The sequence below is a fragment of the Thamnophis elegans genome, chromosome 3 (assembly GCF_009769535.1).
Source record: "Thamnophis elegans isolate rThaEle1 chromosome 3, rThaEle1.pri, whole genome shotgun sequence".
NCBI lineage: Eukaryota > Metazoa > Chordata > Lepidosauria > Squamata > Colubridae > Thamnophis > Thamnophis elegans.
In genome coordinates this window covers 73,609,204-73,629,907 of record NC_045543.1, presented here as the reverse complement: position 1 = coordinate 73,629,907, position 20,704 = coordinate 73,609,204, and the positions used below count along the sequence as shown (strand labels likewise).

General features: G+C 33.5%; 1 protein-coding gene across 1 annotated transcript in view; it reads right to left on the bottom strand.

Annotated features, from left to right (window-relative positions):
• PTPRD (protein tyrosine phosphatase receptor type D) overlaps positions 1-20,704 on the bottom strand; it is a 270,043-nt gene that overhangs the window by 129,360 nt on the left and 119,979 nt on the right. Inside the window, 8 exon segments of the mRNA XM_032214325.1 lie at positions 3,809-3,835; positions 5,864-6,057; positions 6,867-7,172; positions 9,253-9,397; positions 12,406-12,539; positions 14,794-15,375; positions 17,884-18,153; positions 20,399-20,410. Of these exon segments, the coding sequence (XP_032070216.1) occupies positions 3,809-3,835; positions 5,864-6,057; positions 6,867-7,172; positions 9,253-9,397; positions 12,406-12,539; positions 14,794-15,375; positions 17,884-18,153; positions 20,399-20,410 (1,670 nt within the window).

The window sequence follows — 20,704 nt, the reverse complement described above, 5'->3', positions numbered from 1 at the left end:
AGTCTAAATTCCTGGCTGATCATGTGAACAACAAAAATAATAACTTTAAAAATACAAAATTAAAAATAAAATTTAGATTTTAAAAAAGAAATTTATGAACCGGCCTGTATGTGCTATTATCAACTTGCCTACTCTATTTTTTGCCCTCTAAAAAAACGGTTTTATCGTAATTTTGGTAACTTTTTACATCACAAACCTTTATGCCCTGGCAGCCTCTTGAGATGGAGCAGACTTGGAAACCATGATGTACATTAACAACAGTGTTATTTTAGGGCTGTTGTAACAGAATCTGGCAAGTATGAATGTGCTTCCCCTCCTCCCTGCTAGAGGGGGGTCAAGTCTGAGATAATTTCTCAAATTACATCTTTCCTTTGGATTCAGATTTCAGTTATTTGACTGTCTTGGATGCCGCTTCTGTTTCTCAAGGTTAGTCTCCCTGCTCATTACATGACTTGTCATAATTTATGAAATCTATGATTCCATGTACAGTTCCTAGGAATCAGCTTCACTGATCCAACAAATACAGGTAATCCTAGACATATGACCATTTCTGAGCTTGCCCATAACATTAAGCAGTGCTTTAATGAAAATTAATTCTGGAATAAATTTTTGAAACACAGTCCTAGGCGAGATTTACTACTTTCAATAAATGTGTATATAACTTCAGACTTTAAAGGGTGACTCTAATTGTATTTTATGAGAAGGGAACATTTTAGATTTCACTCTACAAAATTATGAAGCACTGCATAATCAAAATTCTACATGTACTTCTCCACTTAAAATGGGTTCATTAGCAATCATGTCAAATTACCTGAAAAGGGGGATTTATTATCAGATTTGAAGTTCCAATAGTTGGGTCTCCTTCATGCTTACATGACCAAACTCTGGGTGCTCGGCAAAATGGTCATTTGCAGTGTCCCAATGTGGCACTGTGTTTTGTGATGGTTTTCCTGAAAAACTAGCACTTCTATTTTTCAGCAAAATCACACCCAAAGCGGACCGTTTTGCTTCATTATCACTGTATTCACTAAATGATGATCACAAAAAAGTTATAAAACTGCTCCATTTAATTATGGTTATGACATAGATTGTAAAATACTAATTTGAGTAATTTAATCTATTATTTAAAATCTAAAATATCATTAAATATAATCTGAATATTTGATTTGGAACAAGAAATTATGGAAAATACATTAAGCTCTATAGAGTTATTCAATAGGAAATCTAATAGGATTTATTAAATGAGAACTAACTTTCAGCTTTTAAAATATTTTTTAAAAAGGATGAAGATTAAAAAGAGCCTGAAAGTGATTATATACTAGAAACAAGGCGATGTTTCATTTTACGTGCTGAAACTAATTTTTGAAATGATACAAAGGACTTGAGCTAGTAAAATTTAAGCTTTCTAAAATTCCACTATTTTTATATGCTTAATATTCCACTGATCTTTAACAACATATTAGGTTTCATTAAAATGTATATGCTGTTTTATGTACTTTGTGCATGCACGTTCATTTTTATTTTCAATGCAGTATTACTCAGTTCTTCATGGCCAAAATTTCCACTAGTTTCTCCTTCTGAATAGTAAAAATTGGGGGAATTATAAACTTTAGCAATTTTGTTCTTTTTTATGTAACATATTAATGGGCAGTTGTAGAAACTAAAACTAAACTAAAATTTTAAACAAATGAACCAATTATGAACATAAGTATTTTACAATGAGCGAATTAGCATTTAGAACATGTGTAGAAAATGGTGATATGGGTTTTTACTATTGTCCATAAATACACAGATACACAATTTGCTTTAATATGGGACACCATAATTTCCACCTACCTATTTTTTAATAATACAAATTAGTTATGCTCAGAGGCACACAAAACATACTTTGTAAGAGTGAATGCACGGGAAAAACACACTGGATTCCTTTTCACCCTAATAGGTATATTTCTCATGCTCAGAAAATAAGACTTTATTAAGCTTCCTTGGAATCTTCCATATACAAAAACTGAACTTCAAGTAAAAGGACTCAAATAAAAATATATTGTTAAATATATATGAGAAAGATAAGATAGTAAATTCTTAACAATGGGCATGATTACTCAACATAAAGTAGTTTCCATGCGCATTCTACAATTCTATCCATTCTATAACATTCAAAGGAATGTGCAAAGTTTGAAGTTGTCACATAACCAGTAGCACTTATTGTGACTACTGGATCATATGAAAATTTATTGACACAATGTTTTGAAAAAGACTAGTATTTTAAATAAAAAAAAATCTTTGTTTCAAACTTACAAACAGTATATGAGGCATTGAACTGATAATGTAACCATGCTGATTTGTAATTTGGTCCGTCACTATTTTAAATGGTAAGCAGAAAAACATTTTTGTTTTCCTCATTTAAATTAGGGTTCTATTGTGATAAATTAGGGGCCAGGAGTCATCTCCATCTTTAACTAAAAGTGTACATCTTCTCAACATCTGAAGAGCAGTTGAAAACTGCCAAGATTTTTTAGACAATGAAAGAATATATTAGAAAAAAAAAACAGAAACAAAGTTTTTTGGAGTTGCTAATTTTGTTTAAAATTCTTTTCATGATTTACTGTCTTTTATAATGATCAAATTCATGCAGTTAAATCTATCTATCTATCTATCTATCTATCTATCTATCTATCTATCTATCTATCTATCTATCTATCTATCAGGTTTTTACAACCCCTGGTAAGCCCCAATTATGGGAGGAAGCTAACTGCTTCCATCATCTGTCATTCGGCTCGTCACAAGAGTCCATCACGACAGAAACCCAATATTTTTACTGTTGCCTTTGTTATATTTGTGTTTTTTTATTTGTGCTGATAAATAAATAAATATTTATTTATCAGCACAAATAAAAAAACATATATATATATGGCTGTGGTGAAAGAACCTTTTGGAGATGAAATGGATTCTTCAGTTCAGAAAATTTCAGTCAAAAGTAACATTGAAAAAACATTAAAAAACAGTATCACCCAGTGTGAGAATTCTGATAAGCAATGTGCCATATATGTTGAAACAACACTGATAATTGTTTTCAAAATGAATTGACCAATTTATAGGCCTACTTTGTAGGATGAATAGGTTTTAAAACTTTTCTTAAAACATTGAGTGAGGTAAGTTTATATGTTTCTTTAGAAAGTAAGAAATAAATGAAATATTTTCACTACAGCTAAAATACAAGCTGGAAATTGAATTTGCTGATTGGTTTTTATTTTCATCCAGTAACTCATGCTTATCATATGATAATCTGACTTTTAGCTTTTTCATTGGATACATGTTTTTGGACAAGAGTATCATTAAGGAACTCTTTAAATGGTGATGAAAATATCTGATTAACAATAATGAGTGAAAAGTTCAGCTTTAAAAACGTTGGTCCTGTGCCAATACCAATATATATTTCCACAAAAATGCATTTGAAATACATATTTAACATGGCATTTCATCAACTGAAATGAATAACAGGTTAGGAACTAAAAGAAAAGGTCTGTTTGATAGCAAATACAGAAAACATTGGGCCTGAAGAAAGCTGAGTTAAGCAAATGAAAATGGTAACTGCTTTCTTTGGGGGGGAAAAAAACCATTTTGGGTACACTGAAAGATCCAGTTAGGCAAATTATACAAATTTAACAAAACAAAGAAAGCAAAAGCATTGCATCAAATCAAAACAAAGTTGGGTGAAAAGTATTAATGCATGCATATGTGCAAGCAACCAAAAAATTAAACGTTAAAGCCATTATACTTTGTGGGGAAGGCAATCAGTTTTACTCACATGTTCAGTAGTATCATCATATTCCCACTGATTGAGAGTAAAGAATGTTGGGAAGGAAAAACAGAAGAAATGAAGAGATATTTGTAGGCTACTGAAGCATCTTTATCCTTCTCAGGATAACCATACATGAAAATTAACTAGTATTATCAGCCTGAATTTAGAAAAAAAAGACCTATAAATTTGGGGTTCTCTTTCATGATACATAAATAGTGGATGATATTTCTGGAAAAAAAAAACATACATCCTAGTTTGAAGTGTTGTTAGCTTATAGCAATGTTTTATGATTGCATTAGTTAAAACTGTTGAGATATAATGGAAGCCTACGTTTTAGTTACTGTAATTGTATGCTACTAAGCCATGCTTATTTCTATTTTACCTTGTCAAATTTAATTCAGTGCACCTGTTTAGATAAACAGAGGCAATTTATATGTACTTGATACTTCATATCAGTAATGGAACCATATGACCAACAGCACACTCTGCTCCTTCTATAATTAAAGAAAAGAAGAAGAAAAGACTTTGAACTAGAGCCATAAAGGGCTGATATTTTCCAAGTAGGAAAATCTGTTCAAAGAACAGAGGTACAATATAATCATATTGTTCTCTTTCTAATTCCTGGAGATTCACAATGATCCTAAAGCATTAACAAGTTGTTCTAAATGTGCTAAAACATTGATATGAATAAGACTGAAAAATATGTTAATTATTTAATACAGAAATTGGAGAGTGTTAAATCATTACATGAAAAAATGGTATTGTCAGTAAAATAATTTTATTGAATTGGGAGTTTAAAATATTACAGCTGTCGTAAAGTCTTTCTATTTAAACAATGTAGTTGAACTCTAATTCATTTTAGGGTATGATATATTATAGTTACATATTGCTACTTTCAAAACAGAATTAACCATGAATGAAAAAAGCTTTTTATACTTCATGGTTTATGATACCATCAGAATGATTTCAGGCTCCAAAGCTCATAAAACATATGTAATTAAAAAAATCTGTATTTTTAAAGCTTATTTAATATGGACAAATTTGCCTTATGGAAAAATACTTTCTCTATGATTTGTTATATTCTGTAAGAAAGAATACAGTGTAGTTTCAATTTATCAAAATATCATCCTAGGCTTTTCTTTAATAGAAACAAAGCATCTCATATATTATTAGATCAGTATTCATTTCAAACACAGTTTATTTTAAATATATCACTGAGTTTATATTATTTGCTAACCCTAGTTCACTTGCATATATTACACATTATCCAACCAAACTGATGTAATTCAATCCAAAAATTTAAGTGCACAATAAACTTCATGTATATATTAATATACTTTAAAATACTTAACATTACCTGGATCATATGCATTTACATAGAACTATAACTACAGAACAGAACCAATGACCAAATCAAAAAGAACATATAAAAAAGGAGATAATGTCAATATACTGTATAGTTTAGCAAGTTCTGTATATAATACCTTGTTTTCCTCAAAATAAGACCTCCTCGGATAATAAGCCCAATCGGGCTTTTGAGTACAGGTGCTAATATAAGTCCTCCCCTGAAAATAAGCTCTCCCTGAAAATATTGCAACAAAGCAGCAGCCATGAGTTGACCACACTGGCCACCTCCTGCACCTAAAAAATAATAAGACCTTCCCGAAAATAAGGCCAAGCACTTATTTCTGGAGTCAAAAGAAAATAAGCCTGTCTTATTTTCAGGAAAACACGGTATTACACTGCCCTGATAATTGCAAACATCAACCAGGGATGAAAAGGGGAGCTTCCACTATAAGAAAACATGTGTTTTGATTTAAAGTTGTTTCAGATATGTTTTTCCTCCCATTACCACAACATATTCATGTCTAGAAATAATATTTATACACCAAATAGTATGGTAGCCTGATTATCTGGTTTTAGATTAAAGCATTCAGATTTCTTTTAGCAACAATGTACTGCAATAGGAAGAAAACATTCAAGTTGTTAATTAAAAAAGAAAAGGTTATCATATGAATAGCTTGCTTTTCTTATCAAAAGAAACTGGATATAATTTATTACCTGTGCATCAGCCAACATGATATCCTTCAGCATAGGTTGGCCCCTAGGCTCTCCATTTTCCATCTTCACATAATGCACCTGGTAACCTCGGATTTGGCCATGCTGCTTATTGGGCACTGGAGAACGCCATGACACTTTAACAGATGTAGAGTTGACAGCCTCAACCTCGACTTTGCGAGGAGGACCACTAGGAACTGGAACATATCAGTGGATAAAAGAATTACAGGCACTTGTCCCAAATAATCAGTCTTTTTTTTCTTTTTCTTTTCTTTTTTAAAAGGAGACCCCACAAGCCTTTCTTGAAGAATACAAATGAAAACACTACAAAACTGTTCTACATTTCAGTGAAAAGATCAAAAAACATGACTGATGCAAAAATGGAAGAAAAAAGAGTATTAGAGAAATAGAAAAACATGTAAAAATGTACAAAAGCCAAGGAAGATGCTTTGAAAGTCAAAGCATTAAAGCACAAAGAAGTATTTTAGTAATCAAAATAATACAAAACCTAAAAGACTTTTAAAATGCATTATTATATTATTATTTCTTCAACGGGGAAAAAGGCAATAGCAATATGCAATTGGTCTTGAAAGTTCAAATATGAAAAACGTATTTCAAAATATTTAAAAAATTGAGAAGCATCAGTTTCCTCAAAGATACAAATATTTTATAATATGTGTAAAGACAGAACAAAATCAGAAGATTAAAAAAAAGAGGGAAAAGTCTAAAAAAAAATCCACTTTTTTGTATAGAAGAAAATAGGCCATGCACATTGGGGAAGCACTTTAAAGAGTTCTTTTATGATGTTCATAACATTTCTATTTTTTGCTTTTTGTTGTTGCTGCTTTTAAAAACACAAAAGCAGGAAAAGGCATTTTGGATTTAAAATATCCGTTGAAATAGTTTTTTTGGGGAAAAATGAGCAAGGAAGGGAAGGAATACTTAGATCACACAAAGATAGCAGATTGAGAGAAAAAGTCAAACGGATGGGGTGGAAGAAACATACCATCTTCATCTGTCCGAATAAATACAGATTCACTCTCTGGGCCAGGTCCGACATCAGTGTGGGCTGCCACAGAAATGCGATATTCAGTCCATTTTTCCAACTGTTCCAAAAGGTACTGTGTAGTATCTGGAGTAATTCCCAAAATTTCATGGGGCTTGTCATCTTCTCCATCAGTTCCAGTGTACTTGATGGAATAGGAAGTGATAATTCCATTCTGTTTTTCCATTGGAGGAGGTTGCCAACTTACCAAAATACTAGTGGAGCTGGGGCTGTTGCAACTAATGTCTTGAGGAGGAGCTGATGGCTCTAATTTCAGTAGTGGGTTAAAGGAGGATTTGAGTGAGAGGAGAGAAGTGGTTGAAGAAAAAAATGAACAAAAAGAAAGAAAAATAAATAATAAAGGGCAAACCAAGGAAAAATAAAAATTAAATTTAGAAATAAAGTATTTAGACACTTATGAGCCTTGGCTTATTAACATGAAACAACTGAAAATGAATTAACTAAAAAGTGGAAAAGGATGTTGGGGGAAATACGTGAAAATGAGCCTCAATTTATTGTTACCTACCTGTGATTAATGATTCTTCATGAAATAAAAACATCAAACATGATACTTCTATGTGTGTATATATGCATATACACCTATAATCTTGATTATCTTATATGTTTAGTAGTCTTTCTTTCTTTTTCTTTCTTTTCCTTCCTTCCTTCCCTTTTCCCATCCCAATCACTCCCTCCCTTCTCTCCTTCCTTCCTTCCTTCCTTCCTTCCTTCCTTCCTTCCTTCCTTCCCACCAGCTTATCCACTGACCAATTTTCCTGCACTGTTCAATTCTGAAAAATCAACATAAAAGCACCTGTATTTTCAATTTTACCTTTTTCTACCTACTCTGTATTTTAAATTAAAAAAAAAAATATTAAAACACAATTGTGGCCAATAAAATGTAAAACATGCAGAATCAGAAAGGAGTTTTCATTTGTCTTAGTCAAAGATTTACCTACCATGAAAAAGTGACAAGGCTGTTGGATCTGACTGTAACTTGTACTTACCATAAATGAAGATACCGTTTAATATTTTAGCTCCTCTTGGAAAAACCTTGGCTAGCAAAGAATTGAAATCTACTAGCAATTTTACAATACATACACCACCCACTCAACCCACGCACAATTACTAGACTATAAAAAATTTGATTCGTTAATAAAGGCAAAATAATTTAACTAATACAATACACTTAACTTCAACATTAATCCTTTCTACTAAAAAATTCAAGTGACTATTTTTAAATAGATACATTTAAAATAGAGGTTTAGTTTATTAGTGAAAAATTATTATTAAAAATTATAGGAAAGACTTTATTAGATTACTTACATCCATTTTTATACATCACATTAAACCTGAAACTGATTCCTGGCCCCCAATCTAATACTTAGAAGTCTCATTAATTTCTTTGTACATCCAAATTCCATTTTATTGTTTAATGGACAAGAACAAAGTAGAAATAGTTATTTGATGAAATTCATTATATGGACCTGGTAATTGTCAATAAAATGTTCTATGAAATGGTTTGTCCCTGAACTTAATTCTTCAAATTTTATTCATCATATTTTAGCACAGGGAGGACAATTGCCCCTATTTCTGATTGGACAGAGTTGCAATGCTAACATCTGATTTCCTTATTTCCTAAAAAGGATGCATGAAGTTCTTTTTTAAAACTTTGGAGCTTCTTTTGTATGAAGCATATTTGTTCTTTATTTGTCAAGATGTTTATATGGAAAGAAGTAATTGTTTCAAAATTTGAACTAACGTTGCATAAGATTCCATGCTACAGGGTATTAAATGTGTTATGAAATGAAACTATCTACTAGAAGACTGATAACCCACCTTTAAAAACTATTTTTCTATGGATATTTATTTTGGTCTCCATTAAGTAACAAAGAATGTCCTTCTTTTCAGTGGTAGACATTTTAAATTTCCTAAAAGATCTCAGAATAAGCTTCCTAAAGACAAAAAGGAGCAACTACTCCCAAAAACATTCTTAGAATAGCAATTTGCTGATCTCTCTAAGGATAAATAAAAGTATCACTGATAGAATATATTGTTCTTTAATCCTGCAATTACCCACAGACGTTCTTGCTTGGAACCTATGGAGCAAATCTGGGCATGGTACCAGGGGTGGGGTGCACGTGCAATTTTGCTGATTCAGCCAAACTGGGCTGAACTGGTAGGAACCCACCACTGCATGGTACCATAGATTATGGTGAACAAGAGGAAGGTGGGATGCCCTTCTTTTCCATGATTAGACTTCTTTGCAATGTAATAATCACACTTTCTGTGCTTGTTAACTAGAAGAAGTATAAGAAAAATTAAGAAATCAAAGAGAGGCACCTACTTGACTGCATGGTTCTAGCTGAAATTTCTGTTGTTGATGCACCAAGACCCTGTGGAGAACGTGCAGCCAAACGAAAGTAGTATAAGCTATTTGGCTTTAGGCCTTGCAAGTGATAAGATGTAGCTGGATCAATAGAAATTCTCTGCTGAATGGTAAATAACAAATAAAGGAAGAATAAATTAATACTGTTGTGATTCCAATTAAAAATATTCTAATATAAAAGCATAAAATGAAGTGTTTTACAACAGAAACTGAACTCTACTGAAATTACTATATGTAGTTACAATTCAGTGATGTGCAGTGAGGTTTATGGCTGGTGAGGCACTGACACAATTTTTTTTTTAAACTTGTGGACTTCAACTCCCAGAATTCCACAGCCAGGCATGCTCAGTTCCAATTTAAAGCGACAGCATTTGTTTTTCTCCTTTGCAAAATAAGTTTCCTTTTTTTCTTTTTCTTCTCCCTTTCCCTCCCTCTCCCCCCTCTAACACACACAGACACACACACGCACACACACACACACGTTGGATTGGACTATCTCTCCTACCCCATTCCCGCTCTCAGTCAAACAAACTCTCTCTCAAACAAGCACACACACACACACACACACACACACACAGAGTTGGATTGGAGGGAGTCAGGGAGACCACAGGAGGAAGCAGGAAGCCAGTCAAAGAGCCATACTGGAGCACACACACTTTCCCCCAGCCCCAGAAGGATCCAGCCCAGCTTCACTGATTACAGGTTTGAAAAGACAACGTGGCTCTGCCTGAAATCAAACTACACTTTGGAGGGAGAGCACTTCCCTCCAGCCTTTGCCCAAAGCTCCGCACCAGGAGGATGAAGTTTGAATTCCTCCCCCTCCCTCCGACCCACACATAACTTTTCCAGCTGTTTCAGAGTGGATTTCAACTCTGCTCTTGCCTGTCATCATGAAAAGAAAAGAAAATGTAAAAGGAAAAAGGCAAGAGCTGAAGTCAGACTGAGCTAGTTGCTGCCAGAGTCACCATGGATGACTCTGCTTAACTGTTTAAAAAAGCCTCTAAAAAGCGCCCTCTACAGGAGGAGGCAGGAGAATGACATGCCTCACCTACGTCAGGAATTTTTAGGCTTTTAACCCTTGCTTAACTCTGCTCTAGTGATCATAAAACGCCTAAAGTCAAACTAGATGAGGCACATCTCCTGCCTCCTCCTGTAGAGGGTGATTTTTAGAGGCTTTTTTAAACAGTTAAGCAGAGTCATCCATGGTGGCTCTGGTAGCAACTAGCTCAGCCTGATCTCAGCTCTTGCCTTTTTCCTTTTACATTTTTTTTCTTTTCATGATGTCAGTGGTGAGGCTCTGCCTCCCCTGCCTCCCCTGACTGCACGTCACTGTTACAATTCCATGCCTGAAAACCATATTACCTGAAATCTGTTATTGTACTAAGACTAACCCTGACAAAACTGCACATGACTGGCAGTAAAAAATACCAACATGGACACATCCACATAACAACAATCTAACATAGTGAAAAGTCCTAAATGAAGCAATCACTACATTTCTTCCATCGACAATTTATATAAATGGAAATCTCTTTCAACTAAGTCTAAATTGCTATTAAGACATGAAGAAACAAGATTTTTCAAAATCACTGCTCTGTTTCAAAACCTACTGTAAGTCACTTGCTCTGTAAATCGCACAAATGAAAATACTCCTTAGAAGTAAATTTACACACATACACACACAGTCAGACTAGACCCTGCAATGTTTTTGGCAAGATATTGGAAGTGGTTTGCCACTGCCTTCTTCTTAGGGCAGAGAATGTGTGACTGACCCAAATGCATCAAATAAAGCTTCATGCCTAACGCACGACTAGAATTCATGCTTTCCTGATTTGTGGCCACATGCTTTTAACTGCTAGGTCAAAATATATCTACATTTCTATATATTATAATTGATTGACTTTCTGAATAAAATATATGATATCAAATTCATATTATGCAATGTTCTGAGTAAGTCTACCATTCATGTCCTCTGCTTTTCTGTTTAACATGTATATGAAATCGCTGATGATGTGAGTAGTTTGAGATGCAATATAATCAGTATGCAGATAATATCGAACAGTATTTTTGTCTCAGACAAAGCTATGTCTGGGACCCATTGGGATGGAAAGGAATAGATGCAGGCAAACCCTGCTAAATTCAAGTGGTTGTGGGCAACTAAATTTAGGAATTTGTCACTTTTGGTCTTGGATGGGCAATCAATGATAGTCATGTTCCCATTTAAGACTAGGAGCTACTGGATTCTCTTTACAGCTCCTGTTTGAAAATCAGGTGATGGCTGTGACTAAAGACTTTGTACAGGTTCATCTTCTGCCCTAGTTGTGTGTGCCCATTCTTGGAAAATGGGAGAACATTCAGGTGGTCATCCATGCCCTAGTTTAAGGCACATGGCTGGTTGTTCCAAAAACTGAATAACAGGATAAGGTATCAATATGCAACTCTGTACATATGTTCAAATGTGCATAAAAATAACATCAAACAAGGCAAGTATTTATCACATGGTATTTGCATGTTACACAAAATCTTCATTTAATGACAATGGAACTGGAAGCAAAGCAATCTAGGAGTGAAAAATCATGTGATTGTGTTTATGATCTTACTTTGACTTTTCAGACCTGTGAAGGCTGTAAATGCAAATATTAGCTGCAAAGTTACTGTTTTATACCTATTTTGCTACAAATTGTCACTGCCCAAGGCAGCATGGACAACCTGTATACAATATGATCTATAACATAAGAAATTTACCAGCTGTGTTAAAGTTATTTTACATAATATTTGGGGAAAATTGGCTGATAATGCTGAGAAACAGTACCTATCAAACCATGCCATGATAGTATTCACACTACAGGCATAGGAAGGAGAAAGTGGCAAGCCACTGCCAAAAACTTCATGGAGTTGTCCAGGCAGAATGAAATACGATTGAACAGGAGAAAAAAACAAACCGGAGAGATCTATACTAAAATTATATTTTGTTGTTTTGAATTCAGGATAAAGAGAAGGCCGGTCTACTATTATAATTTGTGCAAACATTAAAAGAATGCAAGTGTAATTTAAAAGATCTTGCAATAGTTGCAAAATATTTTCAAACATGAAAAACAGCAGTTTATTTACCTCTTCACCATGTTCTCCATCCTTGTAAACAAGATCATAATTGGAGATTGTATCAGATCGTGGAGGGGTCCATGAAAGTAATATGCTTGTTTCAGATTCAGGTTCAGCTTTGAAGTTTAATGGTTGTCCTGGGACTGAAACAAGAGCATATAAAAACATTTACTCAACACAGCAACAGTTATAAATATGAACTAATTCCCAAACATCCGAATTTTGATCACATGATCATAGGGATGCTGCAAAAATTGTAATTTTGAAAAAAAGGTCCAAAATCACATTTTTTCAGTGCCGTGGTAACTTTGAATGGTCACTAAATGAACTGTTGTAAGCCAAGGACTACCTGTATTTATCTGTCAAAATGGGTTGATATCTACTGATGCTGTCTAGAGTATTGTGCAACTTGGAAATCCATACATCTTAAAAGTTGCAGAGGTTGACAAACACTTCTCTAGATGATACAAAAAGTAAATCATCTACCACCTTTCTAGCCATGTAAACTCTTACGTGAGGTAATGCCAAAGGCTGTTTGTGCTAGCTACTGTAACCCTAATTATGGGTTACAGAAAGGGTTTAGATTTTAATATCACCTTAATTGTGAACTTTTTTATCTGCCAATCATTTCCTAGGAACAGCCCATTGCTAATGTCTCTCCAGCAGTTTGAAAATGTAAAAGTGTATGTATAGCAGATTTTCGTAATGTCAATAATTATGTACATTAAGACTTCATTCTGAAATGTGTAATTTTACAAATCCTAAGAAGCAAATGTATTTGCTTTAATTGTTGACCAAACCATAACACATTTTTGACTTCATAGCTATATCCAGAAAAAAAAGCTGGAATACTTAACATTTTACCCCAGATCTTACAGCCAAGTAGATTTTAAAATGAATACAGTAGTTGTTTTTGATATCAACACACCATTACATCACTGATTAAGTTTAAAATGATGTTACAAGAGTTGCTGTCCTTAAAGTATTTGTTTTTAGTTGGGACTGTGGAATGGCTGAGGGGAGTAACTTTTTCTTTTGTACTATATTAGAATTAACCTTGCTGGCATAATTTTACTTGGGAAGGAAGCACTTACTGAATGAACACAATACCTTTTTTCAGATCATTTTTAAGCACTTATATTTCGTGTGAATTGAATTTATAAATGAGTTTTAATATTTTTGGAATCTAAATTTCCTAATGCTATTTTTTTTAAAAAATATGTAGACACTTTTTTCCTATTAAGGAAATGGGAATATAAAAAAAAATGAACAAGCAAAAAAGAAAGAAAAATTGAAAAGATTAGTAAGCAAAGTTACAAAATTGTAATTAGTCTCACTATATCACTGATTAAAATTAACCTTTTTACAGGTTAAAAGCCTTTTTAAATATTAAATAGAAAATTGATTGTTTTTAACAATTATAAAAAGGATTTTAAAGATTTTTAAAAAATCTCTGAAGTAAGTTCCAAAGTCTCTATTACTTTGTTATTAAGTAATAGAATAAAAAAGGGAGTAAGAAAAACTACTAAAACATTATAGGTAAATATTTTCTAACTTTCTCTTTGGTATACTCATACTGATATATAATATTTGTGAACAATTCAAATATTCGTGTATTTCTGATTTACAGGAAGTTCTTTGGTCAATTCTTTTCTTAAAAATCATATACTAAATGCTAAATTATACCTTGCTGAATAATATGAAATATATTCTTGCTTAATTTGGTCAAACCTCAGTTAGAAATTTGTGTTGTTAACTTTGCCATTACCGAATAGTCTCCAAACCTAGCTTCCCAATCTGATAAAATCAATAACACCTCTCTTTTTCAATACTGTGAAAAATTTTGTGAACATGTTTCTTAGTAAATGTCTTAATTAATTGTAATATTTTTTGTTGAGATCTCTTGGCATTATGCCTAATTTTGAATTGTGTTTCATTTCAAAATTTGATTTTTAACACTTTCTAAATAATGCCATCTATTCCCCCCCCCCCGTACTTTTGGGGAGTGGGGTGTTTTTCTTTTCCTTCCCCCACCTTTTTTTTGCATATCTGCTACATATGGTAAAATGGCCTCATGGCATTTCCAACATTTATTACGAAATGCCTTTATCTTGGCAACTACTGACAATTATTATCTTCTACATAAATTATAAGAATCTCCTCAAACAGCTTACCTTTCCTTGAGAATGACCAGATAAGACTTCACCTTGGGAGAGATCAAACTTAGAGGCTGCTTGCAGCTATGCAACAACTCCAAGCTGGGTCCCTGCTTGACCCTTCCTTGCAGCCTATCTGGCAGTTTCCCAGCATAACCATCTTTAATTGTATTGTCTAGTACAATTCTCAACACATAGCAAAATTGATTTAAAGAGATTACCATAAGATATTCAATCTTACCTCCTGTCTGAGTGATGACTTGTATATCACTAGAAAGTGGTCCATCTCCAACTGAGGTAAAGGCAAGTACTTTCACTGAATACGTTTTCTGTGGTACAAGATTCCCAATGGTGGTGATATGGCTATCAGCCACATTATGTTTTAACCAACTGTTGACATGTTGGGAAGGATCCATAGTGTAATACACTCTGTAGCCTTGTATTTGACCATTTGGTTCCTCAGGCTCTTCCCACTGCACTAAAATGGTGGTTGAGCTCAACATACGAGCCTGTACATTACGTGGGGCACTAGATGGTGCTTGCTCTGAGGTCCGTGTTGTCACAGGTTCACTGGGTGGACCCCTTCCTATATTATTCACTGCAACCACTCTGAACTCATATTCAGAATATGGGCTTAAGCCAGCCACACTATATCTTGTTGTGGCTACTCCATCAATTTCTTTATATAGTTCCTCGGAATTCTTAGGTTTATGCTGGATTATGTAGTAAGACACTGGCTCAGGATTTCCAGAATCCCAGGTCAAAGTAATGCTTGTTGCTGTGCTTTCAGTCACAACAGGAGTTCCTGGAGGTTTGGGCAATGCTAGAAAAATATAATAAAATTTATTCAACTGGGGGTAAAAATGTAGCTATAGAAGAGAAACATAAAAATAATTAAGGAAATCCATAGTTATCTTGAGAACAGAAAATATCTATTAAAATATATAAGAAAAATATGTATTTATTTGTTTGTGTAATTTCTATGCCACCCATATTATTCTGCAAATGATAAGCCTTAAAATATTAATTGTTTATTCAATGTCTGCCAGAAAGAAAAACAAATTATTTTAAAAGCATTAAACTTTTCTTATCTTAAACACAAGTCTAAAGGTGTTTTAACAGGTCTCATATACTGAATTTTATAGGAGTGAGATACATAATAGAGAAGAAGAGGAAGGGCATCAGAGAAGAGGACGGAATGCAACAAAGTGAGGTTTTAATTTAGTTACATTTAGTGCCTACCTGAATAAATAAAAATATTTAGATCATAATTAAAATGTTCCATTAATTTCAATGGATATTAATTACAACTAATGAATATTTTGACTATTGAAAATAAAAAGCTCTTTCAGAATATCATACTGCTTCATATAATGCATTGTTCTAATTGTGAATATATGGCTCAATTGTAGGCTCAATTGTAAACAAACCTAAAATTGGCTGAGGATGATCCCAACAAGTTTATGAGACCCTAAAAGAGTGAAGACATCTACATATTAATAGTCAACATATTTGTTCCTTGTATTTCTGCTATTTTTGAATATTTTTTTGCCTATGTTTACAATCCTGGTTTATGTCTTAGCTCTTGTTTTTCCTACATTCTCATTGTGTAATTTCCACACTTCGGATTTTGAGCACTTATTTGTTTTATATATCAAATAAGTTTACAATAATTATAATACTTTATATTTATTATAATATATTTATAATAGTTATAATAAGTAAAATATAAAGTATAAAACACAGGAACAAAAATAAAATCAAATAAACATAAATCAATACCATTCAACAAACTTCAACTAACAATTAAGGTCTATTAAAAATATGGCCTTTTTAAAAAATAATATTCTTTTCCTAAATAATGCAAAAATGTATTAAAACTATAACTCTCCACTGAATTGCACATTCCACAACCTAATGGCTACACAGGAGAAGAGCCACCATGTATTGGATATGAGCTTTTGGCAATTGGGAGCAGCGGTAATCTTTACAGATAAGGTCAATTGAATTCACTTTGAGATAAAATCCAATTAGGTGTAAGTTTTAGGTAAGTAATCTTGGAAACAGCTTTCTTGTCTTATATATTTTTTTAATTTTCAGTTTGTAGATTAATAGGAAGTAGACAGGATATTGGGAAGATGGGCTTCACCAGTTTATTTGATCTTGGGTCTCCAAGCCAGGTCAGGACTAATCCCATGTTTATTAATGCCTGCTTAAGTCAGGGATTCAATCCTTCTTGATTAAAGGAGGCAGTCTGAGAAAAAGCCTTCATTGATCCAGAAGGTCATTGCAATAACCATATGCAATCTTCTATTTCTAAATAAAGTGATTAAAAAATTGTAGTCTTGCAACTTCAGCAAGAAACTGATTATTAGGATCTGTTTCAATCTAGGCATGTTGAGGGTCTGTCTGGGCTGGTTTATAGAAGAAAGGCAGACTCTAACATACCTAGGGGAAACTCTAATTGAAATAGCCAGATCATTATAATACCTGACAAGTCAACATATTTATATTGGATGTTCATATACCATGTTTCCCTGAAAATAAGTCAGGGTCTTATTTTCTTTTGACCTCCAAAATAAACGCTTGGCCTTTTTTTCAGGGAGCGCTTATTTTCGTGGGGGGGGGCAACTTATTTTAGCGCATGCACTAAAAGCACGATTGGACTTATTATCTAAGGAGGTCTTATTTTCAAGGAAATAGGGTAGGATGTAGCAAGTGACCAAGTATTCATAAATAGGAATATGGGGTTTAACAGTTTCTTTGCAACCAGCTCATCTTTCTTTATCAGTCTGCATCTTGAAAGGAATTAAGGCCAACAACCAGGTTCTTCTCTTCCCCATTTATTCATTCTTTTATCCTATTTGTCACAAAAACCTAGCAGAGACATTCAACCTTGGGCAGGGCAGCAATCAGAAAAAACCCTAATTAACCAGCATGGCCAAGATTTTGCTAGTTAAGGCTATATCTGATTTCATTTAGCCTGGCCTAGGTTTCCGGCAACATTATAGATTATTTCTAACTGTCTGGGAATAGATATGTAAATTGACTCCTCTTTGACCCTTTTGCCATCTATTTTTGGAACTTATATCAGCTTTTCTTGTAATCAGATGACAGATAAGTAATTTTAATTTTCAGAAGAAACTTGGGTCTTATTCTAAACACCTTCAAACATAATATTTAAATTGATATTGCACCTGTAGCCTACATCTAATACTATGTGAATATGTAATTAATCTGTAAAAAAATTCTTTGAAAAATTGTGGTTTACTGCTAAATCTTTTTTTAAAAACAGGTTAAAACATGCATATGCTTCAATTAAATTTCATACCTTTTACATTTATCTGTGCTATTGCTTCTATAACACCAAGAGTAGACATGGCCACACAGGTATAATTAGCAGACTGCCTAACATCATTGAGCTCTAGGACATTCCTTCCAATTGGCATATCATCTTCTGGTGTCAGATCTTCAGCTCCCAGCATCCATTTTACATATGGCATTGGTGATCCCACAGCAACACAGGTGATGTTAACACTTCCTCCAGGCATAATTTCATGGTTGGTGGGGGGGATTGAGAATCTTGGTGGCACCCGGCGAACTACAATGAAGCACAAATAAAACTAATGACCCATATAAAAATTGGGAACTTAAGAGCTTCCAACAAGACTACATGTATATAAAAACACAATTTAAAACACTAATTGGTATTTTGAACTCAGAAAAAGAAAAGTAAAGAGATATATTTGTACATAAATTAATTCTTTATATATGAAATCATTAATTTTTACTACATTCATACTATTTTTTAATAGTTAGTGGAGATCAGCAATTAAATAACTATACAAGAGCAATACATAAACATCAATACACGCACACACAATTCTATTCTTTATGCACATATGTACAGAAAAAAACTGGAAAGTTGACAGCATGCTTGAGTTGAATGTTAAAATCAACTTCAGAGCTGTACACTTCCAGCCAACTGATGTAAAAAAATGTGTTGCATCACATCATCACATCAGAGCCTTGGATCACATCACCTACAGTACACTGAAAATACAACTCTGATTTGCTTTCAGACCCAAAAGTGGATGCAGCCTCAAGACCTCACATAGACATCGAAACAAACATAGGAAAACATATATGTACATCTATACATACATATACATATACATATACATATACATATACATATACATATACATATACATATAATATACATATACATATACATATACATATACATATACATATACATATACATATACATATACATATACATATACATATACATATACATATACATATACATATACATATACATATACATATACATATATATATATATATATATATATATATATATATATATAATCATAGGAGAAGAAACAAGGCAAAGCCAGTATGAGTTCCTGATTTGATCATGCAGGCAAGCAAATGACACAATTTAAAAGGAATCATGCTCAGGAAAGGAAAAATTTTATTAGGAAATAAAACTAATTAAAGGATTGGGTGGGAAATGTACTAAGACAGAGAAGATCACTTTTAAAATGTGAGGATGTGGTAATTTGAAACAAATGGGGGTTTTAAGGAGATAAGGTAAGAAGTAGGAAGGTACTGGATTAAGCCTAAGGTTGTTACGAAGCAAGTTATGGTGGAGAAAAAGAATGAGGGAATAGTAGAGCATTCCAGATACCATAGTTTTCACATAAAAGGGAAAGAAAAGTACGTTGCCAGGATTAAGGATAATGTTAAAAGCAGTTCTATGTGTACAAAATGAGGGATATTAGTATTTACAACACATAGCAACAAGATACTGCATTAACAAAGTAATCATTATTTAAGCAAAGCACAACAGCAAGAAAATGATTAAGAATCAGTGTTCCTGCTTCATTTATTCTGTCTGTTTCATTTGTATATTGCAAGTGTTGAAAAAGGAGAAGCAACAAATTGAGGCCTTTTGTTCTACAAAATACTGAATCCTTTTTATGCCAGCTTTTTAGATAAGAAGCTAAACTGTACCTCTCAGTGATAAAATACAATAAATCAACATGGTCCCGACTGAGAGAAATTGACACCTAAGTCCTATCAATAAGAATGGGAGTTATGTGGGGTGTTTTTAGTTATTTATATAGGGCAAACCCTAGCTGGATCAAGACTACAGACAAACATTTCTTTAATTTCAACCTTCCTACTGGATTGAATAAATAAATGTCTATAGACATGAAAGAGGCTTACTCTGATGGCCTCATGAGTGAATGGGAGGGGCACAGGGAGAAGAAGGAGCCAAACATGCCTTTCAGCCAAAGACAAAAAGCTACACAAGCAAGTAATGGGCAGTGCAGACTCTGTAATCCCAAACAGAGTAATTTGGGGGGGAGGGGGCAGAGGGGGATGTTTTGCTTTGTTTTTAAAATAAAACTAAAACACAAGAGAAGTTTTAGTCTTCATGCTTGACGGAGTGCTTGGAGGAGCAATTAATTGAAGAAAGTCATTCCTGGATCAGCAGGCATCAACAACAGAAAAGAAAAGGGAAGGAAACTGAAAGAAGGGAGGAAAAAGCAGGAACACTGACCAAATTGGCAAGGCCTTAAGCATTCAGGAGTATTACCCCTGTTGGGCATGCATCCAGACTTCCATGTTCTTTGACCATGCACAACAATCAGATACCATCACACATTAAAAGCCATGACCAGGGCATTCTCTGCTTTAACGTAACACTAACTTTAAAATAAATAAATAAAAAGGCCACAATGCAACTACATTCATTTCATTTGTATTCCTTGTTATTGGTTTAATTAATAGTTTTGTAAGGTGGGTAAAAAAGTAAAAAACACACCAACCTTCTCGCAGCTCTGAGGGATGTAGGGGGTTTGATGCAGAACACAATGAAATGAGGAAAGGAGAAAAACAAGGGAAACACAGAGAGAGTAAAAAGGCCATATCAAGGCTTTCAATGGCTACTTGAACATCTTTTACTTGCTCTAGTCAAACCTTCCTACCTCAGTTCTGTTAGCAATTTTTCATAGCTATTACGGTGTTAGAAATTAGCATTATTTGGAAAAAAAATCCTTCAGATTACAATGGCATACATGCCTCATGCAGTTTAATATTTTCAAAAGGAAAAGGATTAGGTAGTTTTCTAAGAA